General features: G+C 34.8%; 1 protein-coding gene across 2 annotated transcripts in view; it reads left to right on the top strand.

Annotated features, from left to right (window-relative positions):
- The window catches only part of DPYD (dihydropyrimidine dehydrogenase), a 968,100-nt gene that overhangs the window by 830,060 nt on the left and 119,414 nt on the right, over positions 1-18,626 (top strand). For both annotated transcript variants that reach the window (XM_003769672.4, XM_031968578.1), the window contains one exon: positions 3,211-3,390. In XM_003769672.4, the coding sequence (XP_003769720.1) occupies positions 3,211-3,390 (180 nt within the window). The remainder of the gene's footprint in view (positions 1-3,210; positions 3,391-18,626) is intronic.

Raw genomic sequence — 18,626 nt, 5'->3', positions numbered from 1 at the left:
AAGTTTGTTTTGGGGTTTTTTTGGGAAAAAATATAGTAATTTTAGGGGACTACAAGATGAATGAGTCAACAATGGAATACATCTTTAGATCCAACACTAATTTCTTAATTGCCAAATCTAATGACTTTTCCTTAATCCTCAGCTTCTGGACCTTTCTGCAGCATTTGATCCTGCAGCTCACATTTTCTTCTTGAATATTATCTCCTCTCCTAGTTCTGCCCCTTATCTGTCCAACCACTCTACTTCTTTGTCTCCTTTAATTATTTTCATCCAAATCATGCCCATTCATTAGGGTTGTTTTCCAAAGGTCTTTTCTACTCCTTCATAAGCTCTCCCTTGGTGAACTTGGATCCATGTATCATTCTAATACAGAGTATTTCTAAACCTTTCTATACATTGCCAATCTCTCTCCTGAGCTCCATTCCTGACTTCCCCAGAGCCTCATTGATATCTTGCAGATATTTCGGACTCAATAAATTCACAACAGAACTCATTATTTTCCCCCCAAAAAAACCTGTTTCCTCTTCTAGTCTTTCCTGGATCTCAGGGTCATGGCCACCTTTTCATTGACCCAGGCTCACAACCTTGAGGTCATCTTTGACTTCTTACTATCACTCACCTCACAAATCTAATGTGCTGCTAGCTATTGTCATCTACTTTTACATCTTTCATAATGTCCTCTTCTCTTTACTCACACACCTCCCATCACAGTTCAGACCCTAATCACAAATATTTTTTTGCCTCTAGTACTTACTTTGAGCATTGTTTGATCTATAGAAGCCATTTTGTAATTGCTTGTTGTTGACTTGAGCCCTCTCTGAGGCTACTACACAGCTTTCCCACTGGATCCCTACCACAGTCCATCATATGCCTAGGTGCTAAGGTTATTTTTCTAAAATACAGGTCATCTCACCAACTTTTTCCCTTATATTTTCTTCCTAAGCTCCTGTGGCTCCTATTATTCTTCTCATCAAATCAAATATAAGCTACTCTGGCATGTAAAGCTCCTTATAACCTGCCTTCTTCCTCTCTTTCCAGTTTTCTTACATTTTCTTTTCTCAACATACTTTATAATTCAGTGCCATTGACTTATCATTTCTCTTAATATGAAATTCTATCTTTTGGATCCATGACTTCGTACTGGCTGTCTCCCACACTTGGAGTGTTCCTATCCTTTAACTCGCTTTTTAGTTTTGCTGGTCACCTCCTAGACTCAATAAAAAAGAAAATCTCATTTTCTCCAGGCTCCCTACATGGGGGATTACCTTTCTGTCTCATACTCCTTACCATATATTCTGGATGTAGCTTGTAGGTAACAACAAGGTTATTTTGTTGGTTTGTGTTTATATGTTGTTTTCCCCGTTACAGTGTAAACTCCCTCTGGGCAGAGGGAGTTTGGTGACTTTCTTTGTATCACAAGCACTTAATAAAGTGCCTGACCCATAATTCTTGATAAATGCTTATTGAGTGAATGATAAAAGCTAATATGATGTGGGTTATTATTTTGTGAAATATGATTAGCATGGTTTCCAAAACAAAGACTATGATAATCCCATTGTACTATGCCCTGGTCACACCACATTTGGAGTATTGTGTTCAATTCTGGATCCCATCTTGACATGGTGGATGTGCATTCAGAGGAGGGTAGCCAGAATAACATGAGGGTATTAGAGCTCCTATCATTTGCATATGTAACTTAGAAAGAAATCACCATAGCTCTCTTCACGCATTTGAAAAACGGTATAAGTAAAAATGATGAATGAATGAAATGAATAAATTAAAAAAGCATTTATTATTCCCTTACTATGTGACAACCATTTTATAGCACTATACTCTCAGGAACTCAAGTGAGCAATCCTAGCATCATCTCTGACTTTTTATTCTCATGTCAATTCTTTCTTCTAAACATTAGTTCCATATGTTCTCTCTTTCCCTCATACAGTTGTGACCTTTGTTAAAGCCTTCATCATCTTCGCAAAACTGTTAAAATAACTTCCAAATGTGTCTCCTCACTTTGTCTTTCCCCATCCTAATACATCTTTCATAGTCACTAATGTGATTTTCTTAAAATTCATTTGAGCACAATTCCTATTCAACAAGATCCTTCTCCCACTCCTTTCTCCACCTCCTTTGCCCTCTTCCTCCTCACCCCACCACAGAAATTACACCAGAGGTTGCAGTAGTATAGGAAACTCCTTCCAAGAATATACTTCAATATCCTTCCTATAATTTATGGGTGGGGGTTTCCTCGAAATCAAATTTCTTAAAGACAAGAACTCTTTTCACTTGGTTTCTGTTTCTCCCAAATCTGGCATAAATCCTTGTGCAAATAGGCATTTGTTTAAGATTTGTTAACTAGGTTATTGATAGTAAGAAGCAAAACAATCTCACCTCCCAAGCATACACATAGAAATGATCATTTGGAAATGAGGGAATGAAAAGAAAGTTGAGACCAACACTTCTGAGCAGAGTTTTAAAAAATCAATCTGGTCAAGAACAAAGAAGACTACTACTGAGAGCCAGGTTGAAGTTAGACTAGACAGATCTGTAGGGAAAACAATTCACAGGAGGATGTCTTTGTTTACTTACTAAGGTAGATGCTCTTGAGCCAGTCATATAACCTCTGTCCTATGTCCTCATCTGTAAAATGAGAATACTAATGGGACCTATCTTGAATTATGTTTGAGAATAAAATGAGATAATATTTGTAAAGAAATTTGCAAACCTCATAAAATTATATAAATTCTACCACTACTATTATTATTTTGTTATTCATATATTGGATCATTTGCTGCCTAGGGGAAGAGTGGGAGGAAGGGAAGGGAAAAAAATTAGAACACAAGGGTTTGTGAGGGTGAATGTTGAAAATTATCCCATGTATATATTTTGAAAATAAAAAGCTTTAATTTAAAAAAGAAATAAAAATATTATTATTGTTATTATTATTATTACTCTTTGGCCACACAGTAAGAGAAGAAAAGTTCATTAACTAATCCCTTCATAAAGCCAAAGAATTTTTTCAATGTCCCTCACACTCAGTGTCTCCCAGCTCCATGCAATTCCCCACTCCATTGTTACATTTAAAGCCCAGTATCCTCTGTCTTCCATGTTAGATGGTGAAGCCTCCAGCTGCACTACTCCTCTGAATTTGTCTGTCCGTCAATAAGTCTGATACCTAATGACCTCATTGCTTGTCCTTTTGTCTCTCAGGTGTGCAGTGCAATCCAGAATCAGGATTTCACAGTGATTAAGGATTACTGCACAGGCCTCAAGGCCCTGCTTTATCTAAAAAGCATCGAGGAGTTAAAAGACTGGGATGGTCAGAGCCCAGCCACTGTTCGACACCAGAAAGGGAAACCAGTCCCTCGCATTGCGGATCTCACTGGAAAGGTAAATGGATAGTTTTCCTGGGTTTTCTTAAAAAATTACAAACTTCATTTTATTTTTATCTTACATTACCTGGGAAGCAATATAAAGTAATAGTAGAAGTACTGACTTTTGAATCAGAGGTCTTAGATTCAAATTTCACCTCTGCCTGTGTGATATTATATAAATCACTTAATGTCTATGAGTTAGTCATCTCAACTGTCTAAAAGGGGATTGTTTTAGTTGACCTCTGGAGATCTCTTCCAACCACACATCTACAGTATTGTGTTCCTACGATATATGACTCACCACAAAACTGAGTGACTAATGAAGGGGTCTTGATACTGTATGTGATTTCTATAGAAGACTTGTTCTGAACAAGCTTGATTATAGCCATGTGATATGCCTGTGGAGTCCACTCGTATAAACCAATACAGCTCAAGTTCTTAAAAAAAAGAATGGGTGAGATTGAGGTTTTGAGTGTGAAATGTCTCCCAATTCATGCTTCCTATGGCTGATGACTGGCATTCTTTTCAGTGGGAGGCTATAGAGTTCTTTATTCTCTAACAAGCTCTGAAAATTATAACATTACCTTTCTATTTTCAAGACAATCAAATCACTGGAGTTCTGAATAATATGATGATGTTTTAAAATTAAATTCTAATCAGTATCTTTTGTAACTGCTCCTGTGTATGTGGTTAAACCCAGGCTCAAAAGGTTATGTCCCAACTTTGCCACTAACTGCTATTTTCAGAGAAATATACACTACATTTACATTTTGTATAATACAGTGATTTTAGCAACTCTTTTCTAAAACAACATTCAGTATTTTGTCTTTGTATTTCCTTTGTATGATACTAAATAGTCAGCCATTGTCAGAAGACATTTCTCATGTCCTGAATGCAAAAAGGAAAAAAAAATTACAATTCTCTGTCTTTTCAGCTTGTCACTACATCAATAATTAACTTTTAAAAAAAGACATGGTTAAAAAAAAAGAAGCTTTAAGGATGCATTTAATAATTCAAAGGAATCTTAACTTGAAACAGGTCACATGAAAAAGAATTGAAAACAAAGCCTTGGGTAATCTGGTTTAGATGGTTAAGTTGGGGCTTCAGAAAGAATGAAGGCTCAGAAGGAACCTGACTTTTTATTTGGTTATCCTCTATGAAGGATTTTCATTACAAATATAGGACCAAAAATAAAGCTAGAAGGTTAAATTATTAGTGAGATGATTCTATAGTTTAGTCCTACGGCAACATGATTGTAGGTCCAATAATGAGAAACAAGAAGAGAAAGGAAATAATAAAGGGTGAGTTTCAGGAAAATATGATGAATGACTCCATGCATGACAATCAAACAGGCTTGGTGATATTAATATTTATCATATTATAATTATCAAGACTTTGCCTAAGTGGTATTATTAGTATAACTAAACTTATTATCATGAACTGAGTTGATAATATTAAAAGAGAACATGTTCTTGTCTTGATTTGTTACTGTGCTAAAGTCCACATACTTTTTGAAAATTATTAGTGAATTTATCTACTTCGATGTGAAGTACTTGAGGGTACTTTTTATTGATGTATGGTGGTTTATGGCTATCTCCAAAACGTGGTCTCAAGTTCAGATAGTTGTTATGTGAGCTAAAGAACTGAATTATTGGAATAGAGTTGGGGAAATTTACATATGGTCCTGATAAAGGTAACCCAGAAGTGTACATCCAGAGTCATATTGTAAAATGCCTCTGAAGTATTGATTAGTGTGAAATAACATAGAACCAAGTTGCATTTTCAACATTACATAATTTGTTTTGAAGGAAGTTTCATTCATTCAGCAATAATTTAAGTACCTTCTTATGGTAGACACTGGATTGGGCATGGGAAATATAAAAACAAAAATGAAAACTCTTGACTTCCACAAGTTTATATTCTATTAGAGGAAAACAGCATAGCAGAATTCAGGTAAAAAAATACACAATCTCTACAGAGTATACAGTCAGAAGAATACTCATAGGACCTGAGTTCAAAGCCTGACTATAACTGTTGCAATCCAAGTAATCTTGGGCAAGACGCTGAGAGTCAGTTTCTCATATGTAAAATTAATAGGAACATATGGCTTCTGAGGTTTTGAATCTGATCCTGTGATTTCACTATCTTAATTAATGGGAGAGGAGGTACTAGCAACTGGGGAGATCAAGAAAATCATTTTATGAGAGTGCTTGAACTGAGCTTTGAAAGAGGCAAAGAATTGCAAAAAAGAAAATTGAGGTGAAAAGGAAATGCACTCTAGGCATGAGTTATAGTATATGCAAAGGTGTGGAGAAAAGAGATGGAATACCATCTACAAAGAAGAGAAACAGATCAGTGTGACTAGAACATCAAGTGTGGGAAGGAGAGTAATGGGCAGTAAAAGCCTGGAAAAACACATAGATATCAAATAGTAAATGACTTTAAATGCCAAATCAGGGAGTTGAAATTTTATCCTGAAGATTAAGGGGAATAACTGAAGCTTCTTCAAGGCAGAAAGATGCTCTCTGACCTCAAGCTAACAAATTCAAAGGAAGTGAAAGTTTTGAGCTGAGGATACTTCTATCACTAACTGGCAGAAAAGAGAATTTTCTGTTTGTAATGGGTTAATGGGATGAGTCAAGGAAGACTTTGTCCAAATTAGAAAGCATATTGCTCTTCAATATTATTTCTTTTTTTCAAAAAACAGCAACAACAACAACCAAAAAAAAAAAAAAAAACCAACAGCACCCATTCTGTCTGTGTGAGGATATTAGTAATTCATTTCTCAACACCAGGTTCAGAAACAAGCAGATGGTCTGGTAATAGATTTGTGCTCCAGGATTCTCTAGTGTCAGCTGACATGACTAAAACAATAGAAGACTATCCCCTTCAGGTTAATATTCCTGATACTGAACCAAGTATCTTTGAATTAGAGATACAGGTGTCTTGACAAGTAGCTTCATTATTGTTTGCTGTTCATGTTTTGTGTGTTTAATATTTACAAAGTCCCCACATTATTCTGGCATTATATGAAACAAAGGGCTCTTTTCTTGTGACATTTGCATGCCAAAAAGATACAGAAGGAGGCAAAGCTGATCTTAAAAAAAATTCACTCTAATCAATTGCCTTGGCTCTGGGAGGAAGGAAGTACTTCACTCTAGCAAATTACACATTCCTAAGAATTCAACCAATCAATAAGCATTTATTAAGTATTTACCTTGCACCTGGCTTTGCACCAGGTACAAAAACAAAAATTAAACTACTCCTGCCTTCAAGGAACTTGTATCCTAACAAAGGAGATGTAAAAGACAGGTTCTTCAGAAGACACACAATATGTTTACTTGTACACAGACTTGAATAAAAACATACCAACGTGTGATAAGTAAACAACATTGCTGATCATCCTAAATCACTCCCTTTTAAGGTTGCCTATTCCATTTTTGGACTGTTCTTACCATTACATAGACATTTACAATATAGTAAATAAGTATAAAGCATCATTTTAGGGTGGCAAGTAAGTAGAAACCAGAGGGCTGATTGGGGGGGAGGAAGATCATTAAAAAGATATATGTTCTAATTTAGTTGATAGTAACAATAAGATTTTGAGTTGGAAGAGACTTGAGATCATCAAGTTTAACCCTACCATTTTATAGATGAGAAAACTGAGGTTCAGGAATGTGAAGACCATGCAATCATAATTGTAGAGCTAGGATTTCAAGTCTTTATTTCAAATTTCAAAGCCAGTGAACTTTCCAGAGTGCCACAACTGGGTCTCAGTGGTAGAAGGGTACAGAGCCCTTTTGAGAATTTCCAAATATTTCACACATACTATCTGATTCTCACCTGCAGTATAAACTCTACAGGTAAAGTTATTCTCTCTTTACTAATGATAAAGCTGATTCAGAGACATTAGGAGGATTGCCTATAGCCTAGGAATATTGCCTGTAGCCAAAGCATTAATGAGCAACAGAGGTGAGATGTCAACCCAGGTTGAGAACTGAGATTCCAATCCAGGAGACTAATAATGCCAGATTGAACATTCTTGCCACAATGCCATGTTTCTTAATAATAAATTGTCTTGGGGAACGGGATGCATCAAGTGCCTCACCTTGAGTTTATTTAGCATCTTACTCTGCTCATTATTTTTTCCCCTCAAATTCTTCCTACATCTTTATTCAAATGCCCCATTTCTGTTGATAGCTCCACCATCCTTCAAGTCAATCACGTTCTCAACAGTCTCAATTCCTTTTGTTTTCCCAACCCCAATCAATTGCAACAGTCTTCTTAGCCAATCTATAACATGGTTTGTATCCATCTCATCCTTTCCACATGTGAAGCCATCATCCTACTTCAGCCTCTTAGCTATACGTTTACAATTAGCTTGGTAGTTGTTTTCCACCACCTAATCTTTCCAAGCAGTTAGATGGTGCAATGGATAGAACACAGCATGTGGAATCAGGAAGACCTAAGTATAAATCCAGCCTCAAATATAAACTAGCTGGGTTATCCTCTGTTTCACTCATCTTCAAATGTAAAATGAGGGGGTAATAATAGCACCTACCTCTGTTGTGAAAGTCAAATATAAACATATCTGCAAAGTACCTGACACCATAGTAAGCTCTTTAATAGATGGTTGTTTCCTTTTCCTTCCCATCACAATCAATAAATAATCGACATCTTAAGCAGGATATATATGTGTATATATAGATAGGTATACACATACATATATATTTACACACATTCATGTATATATCTACCACATATACAAAGAAAGATGAAAGCACTGTCCTTAATCTCAATTAGCTGAATTATAAATGAGGAGAGAACATGTAAATGATAGGATTCATACTCGGATAGGATATAAACTGAGTCTTGAAGGAGACAGAGGAGAAGCTAAGCCAGAGGAAAGGGGAGAGGACATTCTAGTTAGGGTGAACATCCAGGACAAAGGCACAAAATCTAGAGATGAAGTGGGGTTATGCAAGGACTAATAAATAGGCCAATATAGCTAATTGTAGAGTGCATAAGGAGGAGTTCAGTATAAGATGAGTGGAAAGGGCCAGGTTATGAAGATCCTTAATGTTAAGCAGAGAAGACTTATATTTAACTTTTAGAAAAAAAATAGCCTATCTTTGAACATTATTGAATGATTGGGGATGTTTGGGGTAACATTCAGATCTGAACAACAAGCAGCTTTGGCAGCTGAAACAATCACTTTAGTTTCTAGGATTAGATGAAGCAAAAGACTCACTAGAAAGCTATAGTGAAAGTTAAGAAGAGAGGTAAGAATGGTCTAACTTAGGGAGAGTCTGTGACATGAACTCTGTATTTCTCATTCTTTTGATTTTTGTTGAGCAAAATATATATACCATTTTACTTGAAAATTCAACAAATAGTTGAAGATATTAATTATCTCCTTTCACCAGTTTAAGCTAAATACCCTTAATTTATTCAAATGATTCTTTTATGGAATTGTTTCAGCCCTTGTATATAATCATTTGAGTCTTCTAATTTCTTTATTGATCCCCTTGACATTTTCTAGCTTTCCAATGCCCTTCCCTAAATGTGTCTCTCAAAACTGAATATCTTATGCTATATCTGGTCTGAGATAAAGAATATCTTATTCTGTGTCTGGTCTGAGATATAGAAAACTATGGAATAATCACCTTCCCAATTAATAGTATTTTATTTTTTCTAATGACATGTAAAGATAGTTTTCAACATTTTTTTGTAAGATTTTGAATTCAAAATTTTTTCTCCCACTCTCCTTTCCTTCTCCCTTCCCCAAGACAGCAAGCAAACAATTATTTTAAACATATTTTCATATTAATGAAGTTGAGAAGTAAAAATCAGATCAAAAGTGGAAAAAACATGAGAAAGAAAAAACACAACAAAGATATGAAAATAGTATGCTTTGACCAGCATTCAGTCTCTATAATTTTTTGTTATTTTGTTTGTGTGTGTGTGTCTTTTCTGAATGTGGAAGGCATTTTCCATGCTAAATCTCTTGGAATTGTCTTAAATCAAATGTATTGCTGAGAAAAATTAAGTCTGTCATAATTGATCATTATACAATCTTGCTATGTTGTTCTCCTGGTTCTGCTCAATTTCACTCAGTATCAGTTCATATAAGTTTTTCCAGGTTTTCCTGAACTCTTCCTGCTCATCATCTCTTATAGAATAATAGCATTTCATTATATTCTTAAAGCACAACTTATTCACAACTTATTAGGCTATTCCCCAATTGGCATTTTCTAATTGCTTGTCACCACAAAAAGACCTGCTACAAACATTTTTGCACATGGAGATCTTTTTCTCTTTTTTAATGATCTCTTTAGGATACAGACCTATTAGATAACAACCTCCTTTTTAAAAAATTGAACATTATATTTTTACGAAGGTGGTCTAAGAGCACATTATCTCTCTCTTGGATGCTAACCATTACTGGTGGAAAGAAAAGACTAATCTGGATCTTTAGTGATGTGGTTCTGGACAGAACCTTAGAAATCCTCTAATCCAGCTCCAATATTGAATAAAAAATCACATGTTCCTTTAGCACTTATATTATAACAAACACTCAGTTTAGCCTCAGGAATACAAATGGGAAGATAATCCCTAGTTTCAAGAAGTTCACATACTAATTGGAAAACAAAACAAAACATATAATAGAAAGTTCAACCATGGAGTAGATGGTAAAAGTCAGGAGTCCTTAGATTCTATCAAGATATCTGTTCATGAGGTAAGAGACCTGGAAGGGACAGTCCCACCTTCATTAGAAAAAGTTAGTGAAACTAAGAGTTTCAATAGAGTGGGAATCCTGAGTTCCTTCTAGAAGGTAGATCAGTGTATGGACAGAAGGGAAAAGAGAGTACTGGCAAATGTGCCGAGGAAGAGGCTGAGCATCTTATTATAAGAAAGGGGGAAGAGGCTCTCTGAGCACTGAGACATCTGCTGCACAGCCTAGCAAAGGGAAGAGGCTGTCTGCTTGACTTTCACAAATGAGTAAACTTTCTGAGAAGTTATTTTCCTGAGGTCATTACCTAACTAGTGGAAGAGTTGGGACTATTAATCATAACTCATAAAATAATGCTTCTATAGCAGCAGGATACGGGAGAGGAATGCCAAATGGGAGCAGAAAGAAGCCAGAAAAGGTGGACCCAGAAACAAATAGAAAAAAAAAGCAAATAGAAATGAACAAAAGGGTAAGAATTTAATAGACAAAGATTGGTCATGTGATCTATATGTTGCATCACAGAGATAAAAGGGAAGGAAAACCAATTTAAAATAAAATCTCTCATTAGCTTAGACCTTCCAAGAACAGCCACCATTTTAGAATACTGTAACTTTGCCAAGCTGCTTTCATTCGGCATTAAATATGATGAAATCTATATCATATTATTAACAGGTGAACCTGATCAGTGTTCATTAAGAAGCTTTCATTATTAGGATAAAATCAGAAAAAGCTGCCAGAGCACTTATGAAACATTTCCCAAAACAAGGAAGCCTTTGTTTGGAGGACAAAAATTACTGGAGCCATCCCAATATCAAATGAGCTTTCTTCAGAATGTATTTTAACCAAGAATATCAAGATTTAACCAAAACTAAAACCTTGAATGTGTTCATAATGACTTCATATGTGTGTCTGGATCTATTTAATGTCTCTGTGTTAGACATTAGACAACTAGGTGGTACAGTAGATAAAACAGTGGACCCAGACTCATGAAGACCTGAATTCAATCGTGACTTAGAGGGCAAATCATTTAATTTTCATTTGCTTCCATTTCCTCCACTATAAAATAGCTACCACTCAGGGTAGCAAATGAAATATTTTTAAAGTGCTTAACATAGTTACACACACACACACACACACACACACACACATACACACACTCACACACACACAATACAATGCTAGTTACTGAAATAATAATAACCAATATTATTATTTATGCCTGCTGCTAGTAGAGCCAATTATTGAATAATATCCATATAATTAGATAAAATGGAAAGAGTTCTTCAGGAGTGATGGATGACATTACTTAAAGTGCCTCAGTTCCATCTGTCAAGGGATATAACACAAAATGCCTATAAAACCTCTTCCAATTCCAAATCTGTGATTATATGATTGGATGTATGGTATGGTATATGTGATATGTATGATAGTCACAAAAAATTTCCTGACCTGGAAATACGAGGATCAGGAAAGTATTTTTTTCAAATTTAAAAATAAAGCAATAGCATAATAGCAGTTTAAAAGGTATATACAATTTATACTGTAACAACAAAGAACTTTGTTCAGTGACCTTAGGATTACTATTATAATTCACTTTGTTCTTAGTTCTTCAAAAATAATAATGAAATGGATGAGTCTTTAGGTAGCCTGGTGAAAAAGACAATCATATGAACAAAATGTTTTAAATGTAATATCACAAGAAAGAGAAGAAGTAAGAATGATTATAGAAACTGTCTGGCTCAGTTAATGCTTGGTTTTGATGGACTAGATTTTTCCCTTTTTTCTCCCCTTTAAACTTGGTTCCAATATGGCATCCTGGAGTAGGGAGGGATATATTTAATGTTGATATAATACAAAAAAGAAAAGGCATTCATAAAATTAACTAATAAATTAAAATAAATGTCATTACAACATATTAAAGGACATATGCAAAATATTCTGTAATGAGAGAGGTCTTTTTGATGAGCCTCAGAATATTGTTGTGAAGTAACGCACAAAGCAAACGACCTATAGATTGTGTCAGTGGTATTCACCACTGTCATGAAGAACATTAAACACAGCTCATTTTGAAGAGAGATATTCTATGGAAGGTTTGGTTTGTTGTTTGTCCTTCATTCTTGAAGATGACTATGACATCAGGGGTGATGCTATGACATACAAATGAATTGGATTTAAGTGAGGCCAGGCAAAGTCACGAGCCTCATTTTCTGTTCCAGAGACACCTGGATCCAGTGGCAATATATAGATCAGGACAACTGGAGATTGCCCCAGATGCAATGGGGAACCTTGGCCTTTTAAAGATTAAATTCTTTAATAGATCTCAGTTTGATTGAGGTAAACACCCATTCAGTGATTAAGGTTAGGTAAGAAAGAAATTATCTAGTCAAAAAGAGTCAGTCTTAGAGGTGAAGACATAATTATGTAACCTCACATCTTTTACCTCCTTGTACTGCTGGCAACTTTCAAAGACATGAGCAGATAGTTTCCAAGTCAGATGTTCTTTATACCAGTGGAATTACACATTTAGACAATACTGCTACTCAAGCACACACATTCAAGAAAAAAAAAAAACATAATAAAAGAATATAAATTAAAATTTCCAAAGAATTGGAAATTATCAATAATTGTATGAAAACTTATCCAAAACACTAATAAGAGAAATGGAATGAGGTTTCATGTCATACCCAATAAATTGGCAAAAAAATAAAAAATAAAACTGGTCAGAGGAGCTACAGGAAGATATTGTTATCAATCTCATGAAAAGCAAGTTGAATTGATGCTATAAAAAGTAACTAAATTGTTCATATCATCAGTTGTTTCTATCATTTAACTGTTATCTGTTTGAGAGCAAAGACTGTCTTGCTTTCCTATTACTATTCTTCACATATAGCACAGTGCTTTGCACACTGCAAACACTTAAATCAATTTTGTTTTACATTCATACCAAAACTGCTACTGGGCTTATGCCACCAAGGATGTCAAAGATAAAAAAAAAAAAAATCCTCATGTACATCAAAATATATTCATAGCAAAATTTTTTATGTAGCAAGAAATTGAAAACAAAGTAGGTGGCCATCAATTGGAGGATAGAATAAATCTTATGGAATATCATTGTATAATAGAAAAATCGTTAATATGAGGAATTCAGAGGAATGTGGACAGATTTGTATGAACTGATATAGAATGAAGTAAGCAATTGCTGAAAAGCAACATACACTATAAACTACAATAATGAAAATGAAAATAAAACTAAAAGGAAGCTGATCTCTGAGTAATCATAAAGACTAATCACTCCCAAGGAACAGATAATGCAATATACTTACCTCCTTTCACTAAAGAGGCAGTAGTCTATGTCTGTAGAATGTTGTTTATACTATCAGACATGGTAAGCCTTTTGGTTGATTTCCCTTAACTATTTTTCTTTGCCACAAAATAAAATCCAATGTAGAGCTTGAGTGGGTGGGAAATATCTGGAAATTGATGTGATGAAAAGTGAGATATAAATCAAACTTTTTATTTAATTGAGCAATGACATTTTAAAATCATTGAATCTTATTTAGTCATTCGAGAAATCTAAAAAGTCACCCCCCCAAAAAAATAATAGCATAAAGCAAAAACCAATTTTCCTAAAAGATCCTTTTAGTCCGTACTCTCTTGTATTTGGAGATATTACTCAGAAGATACAGCATAGGGAATGAAGATACATGACTGGCACCTCTTCCCTTCAATTTAATCACAGGGAATTTGAACCATTCTATCTGATTTTATTTCTGCTTTCTCTCCCTAACTATTCTTCCTGGGACTGCCAGATGGTAATGTTATATTGTTAGAAAAGAGCCAGATCACATATTATGTCTTCATTAGTAACTGATGATGAATAGAAAGCACAATGATAGAGATCACATTTAAAAGAATATGGTCAAACTGAAAAAAAGTATATTCTCCACATTGTGTCAAGAGCCAGGGATCCCAAAGTACCAACTCCTCCTAGATAAGACAGATTAATATGTTAGTATAAATCTGTAATATATTCGTAGATGACATTAACCTTATTAGGCTGTTTTCAATTAGAACTTTATATAGAACAATAATCTCTCAATATAATTCTATGGGAGTGGTTCTGAGGAGAGGTTGTACAGGTACAACATATATAGAGAGTTTCCTCTCTTCAAAACTGAGATGATTGATGGAAGTTCCAATGATCTTGTGATGAAGAGAGCTATCAACACCCAGAGAGAGGACTGTGGGAACTGAATATGCATCTCAACATAACATTCTCACTCTTTTTTATGTTCTTTGCTTCCATTTTGTTTTCTTTCAGATTCTATAATTCAGGGTTTCTGGGTCACCCTCTAGCAGTAAAATCTTTCCCATTCACACTTTCTTGTATCATACAACTGTTATTACTAGAACTTCCCTAAAATTTCCATTGGGTATGTTCACCCAATATGCTTAAGACTTTTCTGTCCTTCCACCGAAGTGGACATGGCAAACCATTCAAGTATCAAGAAAATCCTAAATGGGATCATGAAGGGTCAAACAGGAATGAAAAAGACTGAACAACAATACAATATGCTGAGGTCCTCCCTGTAGATCTTCTGATTTTACATGGCTGTCATTTTAAACCTTGAACTGCCAATTTGCTCTCCATTTTTATGTTGGATAGCCAATCTCTTTACCCAGTCCCACTGTCCTAGATAGTATCTTTTACTCTAGTTCATAGGTTCATTGTTGATGATGGTAGCAGCATCTTCATAATCATCACATGCCCATCGATTGCTCTTTGGTTCATACACAATTCTGATTATTTGGAAACTAGTGTTCCAGTAGAAATCAGAGAAATTATGCTTCCCATCTCATGAGGTTCTTGTGCTATATCCATAAAATCTGTTAATATTAGAAAAGAAAAGCACAGGTATAATAATTCTTTGGAACTCTTAACACTTTGAAATAATTTGATCAATAAATGCTTCTTTCTCAGTAAACTGACTTTTTTCTTTTCTTTAAATTTATTTTTAATATACACTGCTTTATGAATCATGTTGGAAGAGAAAAATTGGTGCAAAAAGGAAAACTTATGGGAGAAAAAAACAGAAAAAAGAAATGAATATAGCATTGTTGATTTACATTGAGTCTCCTTAATTGTTTTTCTGGATGCAGATGGCGTTTTCTGTCCAAAATCTATTGGAATTGCTTTGGATCACTGAACCACTGAGAATAGTTGATCATCATACATTCTTGCTGTTATTGTGTACAATGTATTCCTGATTCTGCTTGTTTCACTCAGCATCAGTCATGTAAATCTTTCCAGACCTTTCTAAAACCCAGCTTCTTCATCATTTTTTAATGGAATAACAACACTCTATTATCTTCATATATCACAATTCATTCAGCCATTCCCCAGTTTATCGGCACCTTCTCATTTTCCAATTCTTTGCTACCTCAAAAACAGCTGCTACAAACATTTTTGCATATGTGGGTCCTTTTCCCTCCTTTATGATTCCCTTGGTATACAAACCTAATAATAGCACTGCTGAGTTAAAAGTTTTTAACCAGTTTGATAACCCTTTGGGCATAGTTCTAGATTGCTCTCCTGAATGGTTGGATCATTTCACAACTCCACCAACTATGCATTAGTGTCCCAATTTTCCCACATCCCCTTCAACATTTATTATCTTTTCCTGTCATCTTAGTCAATCTCAGTAAACTGAAGGCTAAAAAATAAACTATGTTTCCTATTGCTTAAAAGTACAAATAAATATTGGTGAGATGACTGACTTTTGTGGCAATGAATTTCTGTGAAGAGAACAAAGGAAGATGGCCTGAGAGAGATGGATAGGAATCCCTGATGTCCCTAGAAGGCATGAATGTTGTACTTTCCTCTCCCCAAAAATATCAGGGACCCCCTATCAATCCTGGTCTATAGAAGTTTAAGGTTTATCTGGTTAGAAGTAGCAAAGTATTCATTTTAGACTTGATATTGGGGGAAGATAGCCACTCGGACTTCCCAGAAGTAGTATAGGGAGCAAGAAGAAGGAGGTGAATTCCCTCTTCTTAGAGCTCTTCAAGAAAAAAACTAGTTAACTATAAGTCAGGTAGGGATTCCTTTTGGGAGAGGATTGGATTCAGTGGCCACTAAGTTTCTTTCTGACTCAAATTCTGTGATTCTCTGATACTGATGGCCTGCCAGCTGGCAGTGCTAGAAACATGTCTGTGTGACTTTTTTTGTAACTCTCTCACCTCCTCCTGGACTTCTGGAAGCCTCAATTCTGTGCCTGAAATCTATTATAATTTTAATTTTCCCCTCTCCCCATCCATATGGTAGTTTTTTTTCTTTTTAATTATCATAACACTTTGCTAAATATCATGATTCTCCATTTCCTTGTCCACACAAGGTTTCCAAGGCATAAATGCAGTTATTTCTTTTGTTACTCTTATAGGGGATCATTCTAGAGTGATACATTCAGTATGGGGCCTGGATCAGATGGGGGGGAATGGGGGGTAGAGGGGGGGAGAAAGGCAGAAACCAACCTCAGTCACCAGAACTGGGTTTATATCTGGACTTTGACACTGATATTCCACCCTGTCTTAACTTAGATGTTTTAGTTTCTCAGATCCTCAGTTTTTTTATCTGCATTTTTATCTTATTTAAGGTCTTTGTTCAGCTCTTATCTTGAATGATTAGAAATGATTAAGTATAATTTACAATATCTCAGTCATATAATTCTCTGAATTAAAATGTATCTTATTTTATAAAGAATGGGGGATTTGGTCTGTTTGCCCCCGGTTCAGTCACACAGGATATAATCACTGATGATAAGGTATTATGTTAACAAGATATTTATAATTTAGGAACAATGAAGATCTTGACTGAAATAGAGGTCAGTATTCCACTTGTTGAGGCAGCTGTTCTAGCCCAGTGAAAAAAAAAAAAGCTCTGGGCCTGAAATCAAACTCATCTTCCTGAGTTCCAATCTGGCCTCAGACATGTTCCTAGCTATGAGACCTTAGGCAAGTTACTTAACCCTGTTTGCCTCAGCTCCTTTTCTGTAAAATGATCTAGAGAAGGAAATTATCGACCACTGTAATGTATTTGATACAAAAACTTCAAAATATGGTCACAAAAAGTCAGGCAGAAAAAAATGACTGAACAACAGCACACTCCATTGCATGGTGAAATGTGTCAGAGCACCTGAGGCAGTTCAGGATAAAAACTGGTGATAAAGGAAGAATCGGGTTTCCTTTTTTTTTTTTGGGGGGGGGGGTTCATTTTTAAATATATAAATGTATATATATATATATATATATTTATTTATTAAAATAATTTTATTTAGTTTTATTTAATTGAATAAAATAAAATTACAGTTCATTAATAATTACCATTTGTATCAAGAAAATAATGGTACAGTGAAAAGAACACTAATTTGGAAATCAAAGGGCCTGGGTTTAGATTCTGGCGTCTCAAGTAAATGACCTAATCTCTGAAGACCTCAATTTCCTCATTTACAACATGAGGAGTTAGCACAGATGACCACTAAAATCCCTTCCATTTCTAAATTTATGAACTTAGAATTCTGTTGAAAACTCTTGAAATTCCCTGTCCTACTTTGGACTCATTCCTTACAACCAAGTCACTAAATCACAAAATTTCAGCATTATAAAAAATCCAACTGACCATTTAATTCCACCTATACCTGAAAAAAAATCATTTACATTATATCTCTGTGAACTTTTGCTTCTCCTGCTGAAGTTTGTGTGCTTGTTATTTCTGAGATATTTCTATTTACAGTTTGAAGCAAAATTGTTTAGACTTTTCTTTAAGACTGATACACATCTGTTATGTCCTATTTAAGTTCCTCTCTTTAGTTTTTATTACTCAATCTAATTTCTACATTATAAGCATTTCACAAAGTCCACAGGATTCTTTTTTATGTGGAACAGATTTTTATGACTTTTTACTTTTTACAAAATCATTTTTGCAGTGGAACAAATCAACAAATGTCTGGTTCTATTAGGTTTTATGTCAGTTTGTCCTGAGCTAGCATTAAAAAAAAAAAAACACTAAAAGCTTTTATCATCCTTATTTTTTAAATAAGATAGTTGACTATACTGCAGAAAAAATAGATTTTGATATCAGTGTTCAATCACCCTACATTGTGACTATTTGTGGAGCATCCTTAATAAAACCTCACTGAAACTTGGAATTCACTGGAATTCATGTAGAATCACTATTTGACAATTATTCAATTAACTGAATCATTTTGGGGGAGAAAACCTTCTATCCTGTCCATTTTTCTTTGGATCTCAAGTTATTCTGTTTAGATGAATATATGTTTTGCTCCAATTAACAAAATTCCCAATAGAAACTCTTCATTATGATGCTTACATATGACCTAAGGATTTGGGATAGCAGGGGAAAATTCTAAAAGAATCTCAAAACCATAACTTAATTGACCAAGCATTTATTATTCATCTTTATCCAGCACTCTGTTAGGTAAAGAAGATAAAGTAAAGATAAA

The sequence above is a fragment of the Sarcophilus harrisii genome, chromosome 4, assembly GCF_902635505.1.
Source record: "Sarcophilus harrisii chromosome 4, mSarHar1.11, whole genome shotgun sequence".
Taxonomy (NCBI): Eukaryota; Metazoa; Chordata; class Mammalia; order Dasyuromorphia; family Dasyuridae; genus Sarcophilus; species Sarcophilus harrisii.
Note: the sequence above shows the minus strand (reverse complement) of the source record. Positions and strands in the feature narration are given on the sequence as shown.